Source organism: Prunus mume, linkage group LG3 (assembly GCF_029339155.1).
Source record: "Prunus mume cultivar Tortuosa linkage group LG3, ASM2933915v1, whole genome shotgun sequence".
NCBI classification, from domain to species: Eukaryota; Viridiplantae; Streptophyta; class Magnoliopsida; order Rosales; family Rosaceae; genus Prunus; species Prunus mume.
Window position 1 is genome coordinate 19149678 of NC_142700.1, and position 19798 is coordinate 19169475.

Genomic DNA, 19798 nt, shown 5'->3' on the forward strand with positions numbered 1-19798 from the left:
TTATTTGAGTTGTTGAGTTGAATTTTATAATTCAATTGAATGTAATTGAGTTGAATGATAATGAAAGATGAGATTTAAGTGTTATGATGTAGGATAAATTTTTTTTTAAAAAAAAATTGGGGATCTAGGGCGGGTTTAGGAGATTGCCCCCAACGGAGATGAAGATTCCTCAAAAAAATTTTACCAAGCATAAAGTCGAGAACAAAGATGGTATTGTCATACTCGGCCCCGAACCGACCCATTTGCAAACCCTCTTTGAGTCACTGGAAGGGCAGCTTGCCTGCAGCAAAAGAAACAGAAACTGCACGAATTTGTCATATCTACAGAGAAAGTAATGGGATGTGGGGTGCCTAATGTGTACAAAATCTGGGCTTATCTTTTCTATCCCCAGCTGTGCCCTTGGACATCAGATGGGTTTATTTTTTGCTTTTGGGCCTCTCGGTTCACACTAAAAAATGTCCGCTAATTTCGTTCTGGTTTCAAGAATCTATCCAGGTTGTAAACAAAAGGAGAAAGAGACCCTCAACTTAAGTGATTAACACATTTTATTTAATATGACAAGTACAAAATAGAATATACATACATATAGGCGTACATAGACAAATGACACGCTATAAGAGTGATACATTGTAGAAAAATAGAAAATACGTATAGTCCACAAAATATTACAAATAGAGACATTGCAGAGAGATTATGATCATTTGTGTAGGTGATAGAAAGGAATAGCGAGTAGATGCTTGGCCCTTGATATCGTAAGACCAAACACCTCAGTCATGTCCAACTCTTCTGGCAACATGCTATCCTGAAGCTCCCAATTAAACAATGCACAAGTTGTGCCAACAATATCTGGACCACAGTAAGGCCTAGATGCATTCCAGGGCAACGTCTTCGGCCAGAGCCGATGGGATAAGCTCAAAGTGATTTCCTCTAACATCAATGTTGCTACCCTCAAATCTTTCTGGTATGAACTCCTCTGCATTTGTCCAAGCACTCGGGGTCCCTCCTGATTGCCCACGCGTTTATGATAACATGCGATTTTTTGGGTATGTGGTAGGCATTGACAGTGCAATCTTTAATGGCTGCATGAGGAAGCAACAATGGTGCCACTGATGTAGCCTCAAGGTTTCCTTCAATACCATGTTCAAGTACTCCAATTTCTCCAAGTCTGATTCGTCCACCATTCTGTCCAATCCAACAACATTTTCTAGCTCCTTTTGGATTTTCTTCATTGCTTTTGGATGCCTCATGAGTTCAGAAAATGCCCACTTGGCTGCTGTTTACATGAAGTAGTGTAAAATTTGGACTCAAATTCTGTTTTAAAGTTAAAACTTTGGATTCAAATAGAATACCAAACAAGCTTTAAATTTTTGTGTGTACTCACCAATATTATGGCTTTGATATTGGGGGGGAGGGGGGGCGCGGCAGTTCTATACGGTATTAAGATTCTTCATATCCCATGAAGCCCACCATGACATCAACAAAGTCCTTAGTTCTTTCTTCATCGTTAGATTGAAGATGCTCCTCAATGATCTTCTCAAAGAAGGTATCGAAAGCCTTGTTAACAGACTTCATGCGCTTTGTAAACCCTTGGAGGTCAAGGGGAGCAATAAAAGGAATGTAATCGCCCAACTTAGGGGCAGACAATAGTTGTGTGCCCTCTTTGACCACAGACTTGAACCCCCTCGCATCAAACTCCTCATCCATGTACTTCATCCCAAACACCATCTGGCAGCTCATGTCCAAGCTGAGAGATGAGACCTTGTCACTCAGATCAACAACAATACTTGTTAGAGTTTGTATAAGAAAATACACTTGCATTTAGTCCCACATTGGAAGGGAGTTGTTTTCTTCCATGGTTTATAAGCACCAACACTTTAGAAATACTAAATAGAGTATGGGCCTAGTGGAAGCAAAGTTAGACCTCATCATGGTTTGTGTTTGGATTATATATATATTTGTGTAATAAATAAATAAATAAAATTAATTGTCAAAAGATGGGCCTTGGGCCTTGGGGCTCTGTTGATTTAATTAATAATTTATTTTTATTAATTAAAAATTCACTTTTTTCAGATAATAACAAAATTTGAAATTCGAATTAGTTGAACAGTTAACATAACCAGACATATACGTTTTGAACAACATTATCATTCTCACATTTTAACACTTCCTGAGAGAATTCATATCATTGTTCGGCAGAAATCAAAGCCACTGTGCTTAGGCTTTGATTTAAGTGTGCTTAGGCTTTGATTTAAGATAGTTTAATCCTGGTGGATGACTCTATCGAACTACAAGCACAAGGGCAGAGGAGAAATACTGTCTAAAGGACACTGCAAGGTCGTGTGTTTTGAGGAACAGCTCGGCAGTTTTGGAGATGAGACAACAATGGTAGGCACAAGGCCTAAGCGCATGTACATGATGTCGTCGTATTTTTGGGCTAGTCAATAAAGGTACTTGTTAGGGAACTCCCCTAGCAAGTGACGGCTTCCAAAAATGGGAAACCCTCTTGGACCAGGAGGTAACGTCGTCTTCTTGTTCTTGCACCATGCTTGCAAGATAGCAAGGGCAAGCAACCCAATTGTTATCCAAATCCAAACCATTGTTCTTTGAGGTTGTGTTTTTTTTTTTTTTGGGGTCGAATGCTCTTTGGGATGATCTCAAATGGTTAAGCTATTCATAGCCGAGTGTGTTGAGCTATACGTCACTTTTGAATAGGTCTTACATTGTTTCCTTGTGTAAAAAGAATGGGCATGCTTGATTACAAAAGTGTATCGAGCTGAGTGTGACTTAAATATTATTGTACGTGGGATTTTCAAAAGGGATTGCCAGTTTTTCTTCTTTTTTTTTGTAAACTTTTTTTTGGTAATTTTTTTTAGGAAAAGCATTGAAATTCTAGTGCCTCTTATCAATCCAGCCTTGTAAGTGCTTACGTCACAGGTCGAGAAGTGTGTGTGACTGCTATCCATCATCTTTATAAAAAAAATACTGGAAGACGTATGGAAATTACAACGTTGTTATGTCTATACATAAACCAGATTGAAATTGCTTTGAAGTTATGTCTATGCGTAACAAAGCTAATTTGAGAAGAACAGCTGTATGATTGGAGTTGTTCATAAACCAGATTGAAATTGCTTTGAAATCAGCCATAAAGAAGCACAATGAAGCTCCCATTTGGACTATGTGGGTCAAGAAGAGAAAACTAAGGGGAGAGAGGTGGGCGATATGCGATATTGGGGAGGACATTGGTCAGCAAAATTAAAGGAACAAGTTGACCATGGATCCTTTAGAGAGAGGGAGAGAGAGAGAGAGAGAGATGGGTGGTGGGTGGTGGCTGGGAATGTGGAGGATAGGTTGAGCTGGGTAGGGATGTTTTCAATTTTTAAATTCTTTTTAATTGTCCAAATATTTAGTTCCTAATAATTTATGTTTTTAAAATAACTTTTTGGATGGAAAATGGATGAAATTTGAAAATTTTGTTGATAAAGGTTAAAGTGGTTGTTTTAATGAGTTCGATACTGCTTTGTTAGTTTTGGAGGTTAAGTTCGATTAAGGTTCGGAGGATAAAACAGCTAAAAATTCAAACTAATTTTTTGAGAAACAGAATGAGGAAAATTGCAAAACCAAATACAAAATAGTTGATTATGTCCCAGATTGACTAATACATGCTACCATGTTTGCTTCTCATTATCTCTAATATTGTGATTGCATAAACCATGCTTCTGTTGACAAGTTCACGTGAGGAGAGGAAACTCGAGTAAGACAATTTTCTTGGTTTATTCATGTCAGCAACAACATTTTATCCAATCCAACAACATTTTCTAGCTCTTTTTGGACTTTCTTCATCGCTTTCGGATGCCTCATGAGTTCGGAGAGTGCCCACTCAATCGTTGTCGATGATGTGTCCATGGAGGCCACCAACATGTCCTACAAAGAAATTCGCCATAGTTTACATGAAGTAGTGTAGCACACATGACATAGATGATAAATTAGATAAGGGAATTTACATGTTAAATATATATTTGAAGGTAATGTTACTCCTAAATAATGATTCAGATTCACAATCTTAGACAATGAGATGTTGAATTATCTAACATGAAACAATGTCCTTTTACTTTGAGCAATGCAAAAATAAAAGGACAAATAATTTATATAAAAAATGATGCTAGGATTCGGTGTATATGTATACTCACCAACATTATAGCCTTGATATGGGGGCGTTCGATTCGGTATTCGGATTCTTCGGACCCCATGAAGCCCACCATAACATCAACAAAGTCCTTAGTTCTTTCTCCATCGTTAGGTTTAAGATGCTCCTCAATGATCTTCTCAAACAAGTTATCAAATGCCTTGTTAACAGACTTCATGCGTTTTGTGAACCCTTGGAGGTCAAGTGGAGCAATAAAGGGAATGTAATCACCCAAGTTAGGAGCAGATGCCAATTGGATACCCTCTCTGACCACAGACTTGAAACCCCTCTCATCAAACTCCTCATCCTTGTACTTCTTCCCAAGCACCATCCGGCAGCTCATGTCCACGCTGAGAGACGAGACCTTGTCACTCAGATCAACAGCAACACCTCTATTATTTGCGGCCGCTCGAATAGACTCAACACAGAGAGAAACCTCTTCTCTTCTCATGGACTTGAAGGAGTTGATTTTGTGGTTGCTGAGCAACTCAATTGTGCACATCTTCCGGGTGTCGCGCCAGTACACGCCATACTCAGAAAAGATCAAGTTTTTTTGTCCGAAAGAGATGTGCTTTGAACTTTCATGTGGTGGCCTGCTAGCAAAAACAAGGTCGTGTGTTTTGAGGAACAGCTCTGCGGCCTCTGGAGATGAGATGACAATGGTATGCATAAGGCCTAAGCGCATGTACATGATGTGGCCGTATTTTCGGGCTAGCCGATGAAGATCCTTGTGAGGAAACTCCCCTAGCAAGTGAAGGCTTCCAAAAATGGGGAACCCTGTTGGACCAGGAGGTAACCTCTTCTTCTTGTTCTTCCACCATGCTTGCAGGATATGAACAAGGGCAAGCAACCCAATTGTTGCCCAAATCCAAACCATTGCTGGCTTCTTGGGGATGATCTCAAATGGTTGAGCTAGGCGAGAGAGGTCTCTCTTCTATAACTTTTGGAAAAGGTCCTACTTTTGTTTCTCTGTGTTCTTATACTTTCAATCCTCTTGGTGTAAAAGTAAGACGATTTTCTTCGTTCTTTCATGTCAGCAATAGTAAATGGCATTTATTGTTCCGCGGCAGTGAGTTTAATTCTTTTCTTCTTTTTCTGTACTTGTTGATCACTCTCCCTGTTCGGTCCAATTGAAAACGTCACCACCTCTAAGTTTCGAAGAGTGGGCCATTGGAGAGCCACTATATTAGAATAAATCTAGAACTCCAAATGAAAATATTGTCTTGTTTCGTATGTTATCCCACTGCTGAGATATAATGATTTTTATTTATATCTTTTGTGTAGAATGAACTAGCAAAAGGTGCCGCGCGATGTCGGGTTTTAAAATTGTGTGAAATGTGTATAAAGCGATGAAAATAGGCCGGGAACATCTCAACTACCCAGTTGCCAAAATACTCAGGGTCTACCAACATGTTCAAATATTGTAATCATCTAAACCTATCATTACAACAACAAATTAACACCAACTAATTGCCAATTGATGCCATTAGCTAATTCCTATGCTCTATTCATAAAACTTAAAACAATTAATTGAAATTTCAGCCTAGAAACTCACCCCTTACTTAACAGAACTGAAAACACCAACCAAACCGCTCTATCCAAAGCAACAAAAGACCACCTGCAAAATATCAAAAGAAAACATGGTTTTAAAAAAAAGAAGAAGAAAAGGAAGAAAAAACAGAAAAATCGGAGAAGAAATTAGCTTGAGTATTTCATGCATGCACAATCTTTTCATTAAACCAAAAAATTAGCTTGACCAAAATCTGTAAGGAAAGAAACCACTCAAGACTACCCAAATTAGAAACCACTCAAGACTACCCAAATTAATGTGTTTTGGGTAAAGAAAAACATTGTAAAGGCATAGGAAAAGGGCTGTTTAAATGATTCTAGATGCATTTGAAACAAAGAGTATATGATCAAAAAGCTATTGGTCTAAACAATCAAAAGTTACCTATGCAAAAGTCACCCTAAACAATCGAAATCCCAAAACAACTATCTCTGCATTGTCGTTGTCATCAAAGATTTGAAAATTCTATCTCGTAACCCTACACCACCAAAAACACAGAATCAATACTAAACTCAAAGAATAAGAACTAAAATTAATAGAGAAAATTGAACTTGATTTGAAGGTTACCAATGTGTCGTGATGTATAAATACCTCAGCTTTTATATAGCATTAGGGATTATCCAAGAACCTGAAATCAAATTAACGAAATAAATGAAGCGAAATTTGTAAAAAATAAATCAAAAATAAAAATACCCAGAGCAAGACAGCAAGACAGAGAATGAGAGAGACACAAAGTCCAACACAAATCAGTGGCCAGTGTGGAAACTAAAGCAAAATTTGGAAGCTGAAAGACTCCCCACAAACATAGACTAAAAACTTGGATCCGAAGAGAGGTTCGGTAATGCTTGTAGTAAAAGCTTAGCCAGAACGAAAAAGCAAAAGAAATGGATAACAAAATCACCCGAAGAGAAAGAGAAATAATATTTTTTGTAAAAATGGTGTTCTAGAACAAAATCAGAGTGTTAGCTAAGAATATCCAGAAATTAAAGTGAAATCATATAAGGATGCCAAAAAAACAAACACAATTTAGGTAAGCGAAACCAGAGATGGAGAGAAAAGGAAATTTGCTAATTTGTTTTAATTTGCTAACAATATCCAGAAGAGAGAGAGAGAGAGAGATTAATCCCCGAAAAATAATTAAAAAAAGCAGAAAATCAAAATGGATGAAAACCATTTGGTGAACCAAAAACAAAACCAAAATATGAGAGAGAGAGAGATTCATACCATTGACATCAAACCCATCAAATCTAAATGCTTTTTTCATTGGTGGTCTGGAGAAACAACATATATAATCAAAGAAATTCCATTAGGATCCAAAAATTAGAGATAGTAAACATATCAAACCTAAATGCTTTCAACATTGAACCAAAAAGAGGAAGCATGGTCTAATGTATGAGAAATCCGAATATCACAACAAAACACAGATTCAAAGAACAACAACATTGAGCAAGCATATTGATGAGTACTTCATCGACCCTTAAGCTACATATTTTTGGGAAAAATCACAACTAATAAGTAACAACAACATTGAGATTCAGAGTGATTAACTGGCATTTAGAAACCCTAATCCACTACTGAAATTAGCTAAACACAAAACAACAACAGACCACGAAATCAACATAGGGGTAATAGTCCGTATGTTACCTAAATTCTTTCTTTATGAAACTGTAAATTTCCTTCTACTCACTACATTGGGGTTGGCTTAACCAACAAAGTAGAAAAAGGAATGTTACCCAATGATGAAAAATATGTTCAATTATTAGGGGAAAAAAATGGATAAAGGGAAAAGTTAAAACAAATGAAATAGATTCTCCAAAAAGGGAAATGCCAGGCCAACAAAAATTGAACTTAAAATGCATGTTCTAAGTAGTTAGCAGGAAGACCCAAAAACAACCAAACTAATGTGAACTTTCGACTTTAGCAAGTAAGATGGACAAAATTGAAGAATTAAGAGCTGCAACAACTGTACATCTCATATAAAAAAAATCAGAACAGATAAAAACCATTTGGTGAACCAAAAACAAAACCAAAATGAGACAGAGATTCATACCATTGACATCAGATTCTTGTATTAATTACTCTAGTTCTTTTTCTTTCAATCTTCCTCCCTGTAACAACAAACCAAAGTCAATTTCTGATTTACTTCTCAATTTTCAACATGACGAATGAATAAACCAACTTAGAAAACCAAAAGAACCTTAAAACCAACAATTTTTTTCCTTGAAAACAATGAAGACCAAAGAGAGTCGAAGGGGAAGTTGCAATTTTCAAGAAGGATGAGATTAGAACGCAAGAAAGGATGCGAAGAGCAGATGAGATGAGATGAATTCGCAGGGGGTGAGATCTGAAAATAAGCTATGCAGGCTTACCTTGAAAGTACCCATGTCTGAGAATTAGAGAAGACGACTATGATCTGAGGACTCTCTCTCTCTCTCGCACCTCTTCAACATTAAATATAAATCTTTGCTTGTCAAAGAATAGCAACACTAAAGGAGATGTATCCTGCGTATCCATTCCAGTCCCTAGCAGCTGCAAAGAGTAGAAGCATGACCAAATTATTAGCCCAAGAAAAGGAAAAAAAACAATAGAACCAAACTCTGCATTCTGAAATTAGGATATACAAACTTTTTTAGTTTTGAATAAGTCTCCATTCAACGCAAAAATCAGCAAAAATCTGCTTGGTAAATCAAACCCATAAACAAAAAAATTATGAATTTTAACTCTTCTGAATTCTTTCTCTTCATCACTAATGTCCACAAACAGAATTCCAATTTAGAAGTTTTCAAATCCCACATATATTTCCTAAACCAGTCTTCTTCAAGTCAACTATGCTAAAACATTGCAATCAGTTCCTAGAATCACACTCCCAAATTTTCTTTCCCCTACGAAAACAAAAATTATCAAATTCAGATCCCTAGTCCCATAAACCAGTATAAGAACGAATTTGAATTAAAACCCTGTAGTAAAAGAACGAACATATCCTTTAAACAGAGCTATCAAATAGCAGCACATCCTGCTTACCAAAACAGAGCTATCCTAAACCCTATAACAAAAGAACCAGCATATTCAAATACCGATTTCAGGGTTTACCAACTAATTTTTAATAACCAAACAGAAAACCTTACCAAAAGCAATCATATAGTATTTTAATAACTAAATTGTTTAACCTGATTTCATGAAAATAATAACACAATCAAATCAATTGTAGTATTTGGATAAAATTTGCAAATCAATAACACAGACCCACTATGAGGAAAAATTAGGGATTTGGACTTTTAGGGCAGCAAATTAAAACAGGTCTCATAGTTTAATCAAATAAGATCCAAGATATTAGTAACAACAAAAATGAAAAAGAAGGGCAACAAAAATCGAATGGAAAGATGAAGCAAAATTTACTTATAGATTAGTGAGAGAAAGAGGCTGAAACAGAGAGAAAGCTGGAGTTTGATCTGAAGAAGAAGACCAACACACGCCACTCCTATAAAGTCGAAGCCTCCAGATAATCGTTCGCAACGGAGGAGAGAAAGGAAGAGAGAAGAGAGAGAGAGAGGGCTGCAATGAAGGGGATGAGGTTTTCCTTCTCTCAACGACTCCAACGACAATAATTGAATGATCTATTTTGATCACACAGCATAAAAACATAATTAACAATCCGAATCAAGCATGTGGGCGAAGAAATTATCTCATAGTTCCTTAAAAAAAAAAACAGCCATATACCACAACCTTACCAACTGAAAAAGACAATTGTCGCAGAGCCTCAATGAATGGCATGGATTCACTGTTACCTAACAATAAAGAAAATAGTTAGCACTTGCATATAAACACAAAAAAAGAACAATGAGTCATATAACATGTCTATGTTTTAACTATCGCTTACCCACAGTCGCACCCAATTCTATAATATAAAAATATGCAGAGCGCTCTTTTCCATCGACAGGAATGAGAGAAACTGGTTCAATCCAGGTCTTAATGGCATTGATGTGTGGAACAACCTAAATCGAGTCAAACATGGCTGGAAGAGAATGAAAACCTGGAGAAGTAAATCAAGCCTGCAAGCCAAATAAATGAGGCTTCAAATGCAGCTCCTAACCTTTTCTGTCATACACATGAATTAATCAAACCAAACAGTCATATCAATTAATCAACAAATCATTTTTTTTTTAGACAAATGAACAAACAGTGGGAGGAAAAGAAGTCCATCACAAAATTTAAGCAACAAATCAAATAATCATATATAGTCACTTAATCCAACAATCATTATCCAGACATAAAATCATCAATATTAATCCAATCCAATAAATCATTATCCACAAAAAAAAAAAAATCATTAACATTCATCCAATAACTCATTATAAAAATTTCATTTAAATATTAACGTTCAAAATATATAAGAAGTTGTTTGTTTAATGGACATGAAGTAATGGGATTTTTTGTGTGGCGTACACGTTATTTCATATGCGTTCTATTAAATTGTAGGAGTTATTACAAATTGCAATAAATTTCAAGCAAAAATCAGATAAACAAACTATCAATCTGATAAGCATACACGATTAATGAGGGAATAAGCATTCAAAACGAATGGTGTTGTTTAAACATAAATATACCTTTAATTGAATGCGGTGAATTTTCTAAATGTAGATGAAATACCAAAATTATGGCAAATGGCAAGGGTTAGATTGTATAATTTACAATAAGAGTTTATTAATAAGACTTGTGTTAACAGTGAGATATTAGTGTTCAAGCAAATACACAATTCATGTATATCCAGTTATTGTTTAAGTTGAAATAGTATAAAAAACTGATTTTCTCACCATTGCATCAACCGAGACACATTGCAAAGCAGCAAGTTGATCATCAAATCTGAACACCTTTGTTCTCCAGGTTTTGGACACACATTCTAATTTTCACACTGGATTGAAAGCAGGTGCAAATTGTGGATCGGAACAATGTTCATTGTGCCATCAATCTGAAGAAAAAACATATATGCCCTTCGTTAGTATAAAGATGCATAAAAAATTATTGCATAAATTAGAGGAATGTTTAATCATGTATGAATAGAAGCTGAAACCTCAGAGTAAATTTTGAAGAACATCTTTGTACACTATGTTTTTAGTGTATTTATTTGGCACTTCGTTATTATTATCTATTATGATTTTGAGGCCTTCTCTAGACGTAGCTCTAGATAACGCGACATAAAGCTGCCCATGACTGAAAACAGGTTGGGGAAGATATAACCCAACTTGTTTTAAAGATTGACCTTGACTTTTGTTTATTGTCATAGCATAGCATGGTCTAATTGGGAATTGGCGCCTTTTAAAAATGAAAGGCCATTTGTTTTCTGTTGCTGAAAGAACGATCCTAGGTATAAACACTTTGTGGCCAATGTGGCTACCAGTGAGTATTTTTGCTTCAATAACTCTATCAACCATTTGGGTCACAACTAATCTTGTTCCATTACATAAACCTGAAGATTGATTTAGGTTTCTCAATAACATTATAGGCATGCCTATTTTTAAAGTCAAACTATGTTCAGGCAAACCATTGAATTCAAGTTGATTGAGAAATTCTGTGGGATAGATCATACAAAGGTTTTCAAAATTGGTTGATGATGAACATAAAGAATCTGAGCTCAAATAAATGCGTTTTTCTCCAGGCAATAAGTCTATTGCGTAATTATTTATCTCTGTCACAAGTAGAATTCCTAGTCAGTAACAATGGCTCGTTCCCTTAAATAAGCAAAATCGGCAAAATTTTTGTCGAAATCTGGGTAAGTTGCCAAAAAAATTGATTGAATAGGATCTATGTTTGATTGAATGAGTAAATCTTGAGGAATTTCAATCCAAGGTGCCTCTTCATCATTTGGATCGTCAATATCAATTATTTGGCCATTTCCAATTTGAAGAATCCAGGCAGCAAACTCACTTATTTTCTGTTTTTCTTCACTGTTCAACCCTTTTTTTGATAGCCTCATGTTTTCTTTTAAACAGAATATTTTAAAATAAGGCCATAAGTAAGAGCTATTAAGAGAGGCGTTATGATTTCTTCTCTTGTTCCTCCTGGAATAACTGGTAATATTTGTCTAAAATCACCACCTAGTAAAAAAGGCTTGCCACCAAATGGAGCATTTTGATGTGATAAAATATCACGAAGTGATTTATCTAATGCTTCAAAACAATGTTTGTGATTCATAGGAGCTTCATCCCAAACAATTAGTTCAGCCTTTTGAATCAATCTAGCAAGATGAGTTGTTTTTTTAATCTGACATGTTGAGGAATTGGTAACAATTAAGGGAATCTTAAATCTAGAGTGAGCTGTTCTACCACCTGGCAATAATAATGACGCTATTCCTGATGAAGCAACAGCTAAAACAATCTTGCCTTCAGATCTAATTTTACTTATTATAGTATGCCACAAAAAAGTTTTTCCAGTTCCTCCATGGCCATGAACAAAAAAAAGGTTCTGGTTTTTTTTCATTCACAGCATTAATCACAGAATCATATACATCTCTTTGGCCTTTGTTTAGCTGTGTTATCAAAATTGAATGTTCTTTTGCTAAATGATGAACATCATAATTTAACTCTTCTCTTAGCAATTTAATTCTAATTTCTGACATTTTATGTTCATCAGGCATTGGAAGATAATGATCTTTTAAAGAGCTAGATGATGTGTTAAAAAGTTGTTCTAATTCAAACAAAAGCGAATTTTTTAATTCAGATTCTGACAAAATAAGATTTGGCATTAGAAAAGCTTTCTGTAGTTTGTACAAAATGTCATCACACATATTTTGCCAATAAGTATCAAAAAGCAATTGAGGATTTCCTACATCACAAAACAAAATGATTGTAACAAACAATTGTCTTAGTTGAGAACATGAGGCTGTGTCCACAGCATTTGCTAAAGCCTCAATCCATTCTTTATCATCTCCTAACAAACCAAGGCATTTGCATGCAGCCTGATATGACGGATGTATGATTCCATCAATAGTTTTGATGTGATCAAAATTTAAGGCACCTTTTTGCAAATTCAAAAGCATTCTCAAGTAATACAATTCACCAGATGTAGGATGTACATAGGCAATTCTACCTATTGATCTCCTTTGTTTCCTAGGTTTCCAAATTTTGTTGCGAGAATCCCATACAAATTTTGTAGGGAATTCTGCATAAGTCAATGTTCGCGCTTCAGGAAACATTTGGTTTGCTTTAAACCAACTTGTTAGCATAGTATCTTCAATACCCTTTTGGCTAACAATTGATTCAAGTGATTGATCACCATTGAAAACAACATTTTGTTCTAAAGGCAAATGTATGGATAATCGTTCAACAGCAGGCTCTCTAGAATGAATAGGGTATTGAAACAATCTCCAAACGGCTTCATATGGAGATATGTATCTACAATTAAGATAAGCTAATATCTCATCCTCTGGCTTGTCTTGAAAAACTACTCTAGCTCTATCTGAACCTTTGTTTATGTATTTAAACAGATATTTTATAAGCATTGATTGGCAACATGATTCAACATTTATGTGAGCGTTGTATCTCAATAATAGTTCTGAATTGTAAGGCACCACAAAGCTATTGTCAACCTTTATTCCATTTTTTAACACAAATTTTGTTGGATCTTCACGGCGCCTATATGTGGGAAAACCATTTTTTTCAAAAACTGATTCACTCTTGTATTGTTTGGGAAAAGATTTAGAACACATACCTCGCCGCATGCATGGAGAATTACGATTGATTTCTCCGCACGGACCGTGGATCATGAATTGGTTTACAACGTTATAAAGCATAGGATCCACATCCTTGTCTGGTAATTCAGCACAAATGATAGAATCTATATCTACTGCTGAGAAGCATTTATAACCTTCTTTCAACCAAACCAACATATGACAATGAGGCAATCCCCTTTTTTGGAACTCGATCGTGCAAATTTCTGTTTGTGATGAGGGCAACAAATACACACAAAAACCTAATAAGTTTTATTATCATTAAAAAAATATATATGCATATATATATATATATCTTAGAAATTGAGGATAGCAGAAATTATGAGTTTGTAAAATTCACCTGCCTCAACTTCTCCAAAAACTTTTCCTGATTTGATATAATTGATCATATCATCAAGCTTCATTTTAAACACTCTAGAAATTAGATCAGCTCTATCCTCTCCTTTATATCCAGGTTTGTTGTCAAGTTCTCTAACAATTTCAGGCCATTTGACATTGCATGTGAAAGTTATAAACAAATCAGGATTACCATAATGCCTACAAATTGCCATAGCATCTTGATAGTTATTAAGCATGTATCTAGTACTTCCAGTATATGAGCTAGGCAATATCACTTTTTGTCCCACATTATTGGCATCACTATCACCCTTTGAAATTGCATCATAAATACCTTTATAAATCTCACTTCTCAAATTTTTTTGATTTTTTCTAATGTAATCCAATCGATCTTCTTCAAGTGTTGCATAAGAATCTACTAAAAACTGTTGGAACAATCTTCCACCTTTTAACAATGTATCCAATAAAGGTCCTCTTTCCTGAATCTGGTAAGCTATGAAAGCTCTCATAGGCACCCTTCCTCTTTTGGGGTCATGACCTTTGTAATCATTGCTCCATTTTAAATCAGGTCTATAACCATCTTCGCCATAAGGGAAAAGAATAGGATATTGCAAAGACATGAACTTTGGATTTAATTTTGTGATTCGTTTCAACTCTCCAGCTTTCAACTCTATAACAATATCTCTATTCGAATCAAAAAGGCCTATATCTCCCACAACCAAACCACCAATTTCATCACATGTCGGTTGTTCATATTGTTTACTATCATCTGCCTGTCGGCCCAACAATCTCAGTTTTAAAGAAGTTAGACAACCCCTTTCGAATTTATCCCTGACTGTTCGAAAAAGTTTTACCAATTCATTTGATTCATCAAACATCTTAATCAAACCTTGAACAATGTCTTCATCAAGCTTTTCATTCCTTTCTTTACAATTAACAGCATTAAGGCGATTCATTGTTTCATTATGGGTGTCATATATGTAAAGCTGAGCAAATTTTGGACATTCACCTTCAAGGGGTAACAAAGAACCCATTAAATGATGAACTTGACCACTAATTTTAAAAATGTAAGGACCTGGTCCACTGTTAATTGAGTGATCAACTTTGGCTCCCATTGAAGTAAATGCAAACATAGAATTATAGGCCCTGATATTCTCTCTAAACAGCAAACTTTTTGGGCCTTTACTCGGATCAAGTAAATTTTCTAAAAAAGGAGGTGTTGGCTTTGAAATCGGAAGTTTGATCTTTCCTTGTTGACAACAAAGAGTAAAAAGAGGCTCATTGGCTGCATTTGCTTTTTTAATAGATTCTTTGAACCAAAAAAGTGCACCACAATAAATGCACTTATAATTTTTATCTCCCAAATCCACATACTGTTCCATCATTCCTACAAAGAAAGGAAACATAGAACAGGGCAAAAAGAGAAAAAAATAAGACAAATGTATGCCATGAGTAATATAAAGATAGGGTTTAAAATAAATATTTAACAGAGGAAAAAACGCACTTTGCCTCTTCCTCTGATAAAATGCTTGACCCCTATTCATCTGATCAGAAATGTCAAATGAAATCTCTTCTCTGGTTGTTTGACTTGTGCTAGCTTGCTGCACTATGAAAGCTCTATTGGAAACTCTGGTTCCAGAATTTTTTTGGCTTGATGCTTATGCTTAGTATTAGTGCAACAAACATTTTCATGACAGAGTTGTGCACCACTCAAAGTGGTAGAAATATGGGTTTCCTGTGTTCTCAGCCTTTTTCTGGTTTTTGCAATCCTTTTAGACATGATATCCAAAAATTACAAATTCCAACCAACAGATCGATAGCTGGGAAGGGAAAAAAAAAATGCATGAGTTAACTTATAATATTTTTATTACATCTATAGCCTAATCAAGCAAAATGGACACACACCAACAGTACTACAGCTATAAAAATAAGATTTTTCAAATAACACAACATCTGAAAACAAATTAAACACAATTTCTGCAGCCTAACCAAGCAAACCAGATATACGCAAGAACATCATAACCACAGAAATAACAATTTTCAAATGAAACAATATCCAAAAACCAATTTTCTACAGTTGATATGCATGACTTCTTCAGAAGACGAATAGAAAACTGACCTGTTGCCTAACAACAATGGGAAGAGCTATCAAACAGTCGAAAACGCAGTTAAGACAACACCTATAACAAACGCAACCGAAAAAATGAAATCAAGGAATAATCAAAAGAGCAAAAAATAAAAACATACAGATTCTGTTTGTGATTATGGTTTGAAAGCACATGACTTATATATACATTCTGATTAATATATATATATATATACACACACATACATGCTCTAAATAAAATGTAAGAAAAACCGAAGTAACAACACATTAAAAGCAGCAACTTCTAAGCTAATTACTTTTGAAAATTTCAAACTTTCATATATATATATATATGTATAGAGAGAGAGAGAGAGAGAGAGAGAAATTACCCATGCAAAAGCCAAGGTTCTCGCCAAGATCAGCAACAAAAATTGTATCTGTCAATTACAACCAAGGTCAAAAAATCGTAGGCAAAGATATTGACGCATGGTGTATCCTTAATTATATAACTGATCTGTTATATTTGAGTATCCTATTAACTCTAAAAAGTTAGTGATAAAGTTGGTGATTTAGTTTGTTAGATTATAGATTTCTTGATTAGTAAGAATGAGCAGCCTGAGACTATGAATTACATATAGTCTCAGCTAGCTTTCATAAAATCTTTAAGAGAGGTATCACTCAGCCAAAAGAAAAGTAGATACCTTTAATCAATAGTGAGCAATGAAATTATGCCTTTTTTTTTCTAAGCAATTTAGTTGAAAATAAAATATCAGAAGCAAGATTGGTCTCTAGGGATTTCAATTATCATCACATCTTATACTTCGGGTTCAAGCATGGCATAAACAGTAATTGAGAACAAAAACAAAGATTTTATTGACACTTAACCAATGAGATATTCCTAGCATACATTAAACCTAACTATTTTGACACACCATCAATGATACATTCCTAGCATACATTAAACCTAACTATTTTGCACATCAATAGACTTGAAAATCAAATATGAAAAGCAACATTGGTCATGCTTTTATGCATCAACTTTTGGTTCATTAGTTCATTAGCTTTAATATACCAACCTTTGGTCAAAACTAATTACTCAGTTTTTTTTTTTTTTTTTGACATCATTCATTATAATTGATTAATGAATTAATACGTTTGTTTTTATGAATTTGCATATTATTCACATATAATTCATGGAATCTAATTAACCAATTTGTGCATTTTCTTAAATTGGATCGAAGTTTTATTATAATTGATGCAACAAAGGAAGAAAAAAGGAAAAAAAGGTTATCAACAATTACTCATTTATCAACAGAGATTGTAAGAAATTATCTTCTTGTTTATCAACCAATTCAATCAAAAGCAACAATCAAAGGCTGAGATAGCTAGAATACCTCAGTTGTAATGATTCAAAATGAAAAACATAGAGAATAAACTCAGCAAGCAACAAAATCCCAGAAACACGGTGCCTAAAAAAATTATACTAATAGAATCAACAACAATTTTCCATGTTTTCCTGTAAAGTGAAAAACAGAGAATTTCAAAAACTCATTACAGAATCCTCATTCATAATCTCACTTATCTTGTTAAGTATTAGTGTCATCCGCCAATGCACATTACAAAATTTTGCTTCACAAAAAAAAGAAAAAAAAAAGGAATAATAGATGCGAAGTTCATTAATTTGATTTAAAAAATACTAAACCTTGAACATGTCCGGTTCATAACCATAGTCAAATGTTTAATATAACATATACTCAATTCATCAATTCAATGAAAAATCAATCATACCACTTATCTAAATCATAATTTCAATGGAAAATGCCTTTATACAAACACAATTTAGAGTAATCCATCAACAGCTGATGAATTGATTGTTTTTGTTGGGGGACAAAAGCAAGTGTTTCTAAAACAGAGAATAAAAACATAAAAGTTTTTGAATCTTAGATTCCCTTTTTTACTTTTTGTTCCTTTTCATCTGTTTTCCCACAAAGCACAGGAATATTATTTGGTATCCATTACTATCATTTATCATAGACTACAACTAAACAATGGCTATGAAATGCCAGCAAAAAATTAGATATAAAAGAAAACAGAAGCCAAATACACAAAAAATTTCACACACATTCAATCACAAAAGAACCGTAAAATACGTGGCACCAATAAACACTATGACTCAAACGAATCAAAATTAAGATAAAAATTAAAATGTCCAAGAGCTATAGAGAAAATCTCACCAAATCCAACATGTTAAGAATTTCTTTTCCTTAAACACAGAAATGGAAAAGAAAAGAAAAAAGAGGGAAAAACAGTTCCACCTTTCCTTCCATTTCCTATATTAACCATTTTCAGTTTTGAAAAAAGTTGGGAATCCCATTGCTCTGCTAGTGATTCAAAATAAGAAAATTAAAGAAAACATAGGAAAAGATTGAATGTCAAGACGAAGAGTGTGTTAAGAAGACAAACAAAAGTCCCAAGATTCACAGGTATTGCATTTGGAATTTCCCTTTTCCACCACCAAATGTCCGTTTGTGTGTTGGCTCTCTACTCTATCATTCAATCTACCAAAGTTTCTCCTTTTTTGTCTTCTTCTTTTTTTTTTTTTTTACAATAAACAAAAGAAAACCATGCTCAAGAAAATCTAATAATAAACTCTTTAAAGCAAGACGAACAAAAAATAGAGCATGAAAGATGTGTCTATATGGTGGATGTACTAATATGATATGGAAGTCAAATAAGAAGGAAAAAAATACCCAGGAATCCAATAACAGTAGCAGATCAATTGAAATATTATAAAGTGATTCTTTAGTTCTAACTTTTGTAAACAAAACAATAGCTAATGTATATGGATCCTCAATTGAAAACAAAACTAAAGATAAAATTCGAGTAAAAACAACAGCAAAAGCGTACATATCAAATTACGACCTTGTAATCCAGAGGCTTTCTTTACTTGTACAAACACTCTATAAACTAAACAATGTGGAAATCAAAAACAAAAAAAGAAAGCCCAATTGTCAAAACACTCAAAGGATTCACCAACATGCTCAGATATTGTAAACATCTAAATCTATCACTACAACAACAAATTAACACCAACCAATTGTCAATTGATGACTTAAAACAATTAATTGCATTTTCAGCCTAGAAACTCACCTCTTGCTTAACAGAACTGAAAACACCAATCAAACTGCTCTACCCAAAGCAACAAAAGAACTCCTGCAAAATATCAAAGAAAACACGGTTTAAAAAAATAAAAAAATCAAAACAGAAAAATTGGAAAAGAAAACGCATGTATATATATGAATCAATCAAAATGAAAACAACATGAATTAACAAAAGAGAAATTACCTGAACAACAAAAACCATAAATCAAACACAACCCAAAACAATTATAAATAAATAAATAACAAAAACCAGAAATTAAACACAACCCAAAACACAACAAAAACCAGAAATTACCTGAACAACAAAAAGGAAGAACGATGGAATGAAAGAGGAAGAAACGATGAGAGAGATGAAGAAATTTCGGAGCAGCGGAGGACAGAAAGGAAGAGAGAAGAGAGAGCGATGAAGGAGAAGAGGTTCTCCTCCTCTCACTCAGCGACTCCAACGAAGAAAAGAGAGGATGAGATAAAACGGAGAACGATGGAATGAAAGAGGAAGAAACGATCAGAAAGATGAAGAAATTTCGGAGCAGCGGAGGACAGAAAGGAAGAGAGGAGAGAGCGATGGAGGAGAAGAGGTTTTCCTCCTCTCACTCAGCGACTCAAACGAAGAAAAGAGAAGGGCTAGAGGACAAAAAGGCCAATTCACTGTCCATAAGTCAGCTCAAGGAAGCTGACCATCTCTTAAGCGGGGCAAAACCGCCATTTTACTATTGCTAAGCTACAGTCTAGGAACAAGAAC

At 34.6% G+C, this 19798-nt stretch overlaps 2 protein-coding genes and 1 pseudogene across 3 annotated transcripts; all 3 read right to left on the reverse strand.

The window, feature by feature from the left end:
• Nucleotides 1–697: 697 nt before the first annotated feature.
• On the reverse strand, nucleotides 698–19787 carry LOC103326652 (cytochrome P450 71AU50-like; annotated as a pseudogene). Its single transcript, XR_016125265.1, has 16 exons — nucleotides 19352–19787; nucleotides 19046–19108; nucleotides 16285–16332; nucleotides 15929–15989; nucleotides 10562–10716; nucleotides 9628–9799; nucleotides 9479–9535; nucleotides 8120–8279; nucleotides 7801–7858; nucleotides 6975–7021; nucleotides 6318–6378; nucleotides 6135–6228; nucleotides 5739–5801; nucleotides 4188–5300; nucleotides 3854–3921; nucleotides 698–1242 (listed from the first exon to the last, which is right to left on the reverse strand). The product of XR_016125265.1 is annotated as a cytochrome P450 71AU50-like (transcript).
• Nucleotides 10756–11432, reverse strand: LOC148918996 (uncharacterized). Its single transcript, XM_089049222.1, has one exon. The coding sequence runs from the start codon at nucleotides 11330–11332 to the stop codon at nucleotides 10820–10822; it is 513 nt and encodes a 170-aa protein (XP_088905348.1). The 5' UTR covers nucleotides 11333–11432; the 3' UTR covers nucleotides 10756–10819.
• LOC148918997 (uncharacterized) lies at nucleotides 11977–14924 on the reverse strand. Its single transcript, XM_089048756.1, is given in 3 exon segments — nucleotides 11977–12217; nucleotides 12220–13553; nucleotides 13814–14924. Coding segments are annotated over 3 exon segments (2514 nt in total). The 3' UTR covers nucleotides 11977–12148.
• Nucleotides 19788–19798: the final 11 nt, after the last annotated feature.

Excerpts from the sequence above, each read along its gene's own strand:
- LOC148918996 (XM_089049222.1), bottom strand. The coding sequence starts at position 11,332 with ATGATCTATCCCACAGAATTTCTCAATCAACTTGAATTCAATGGTTTG.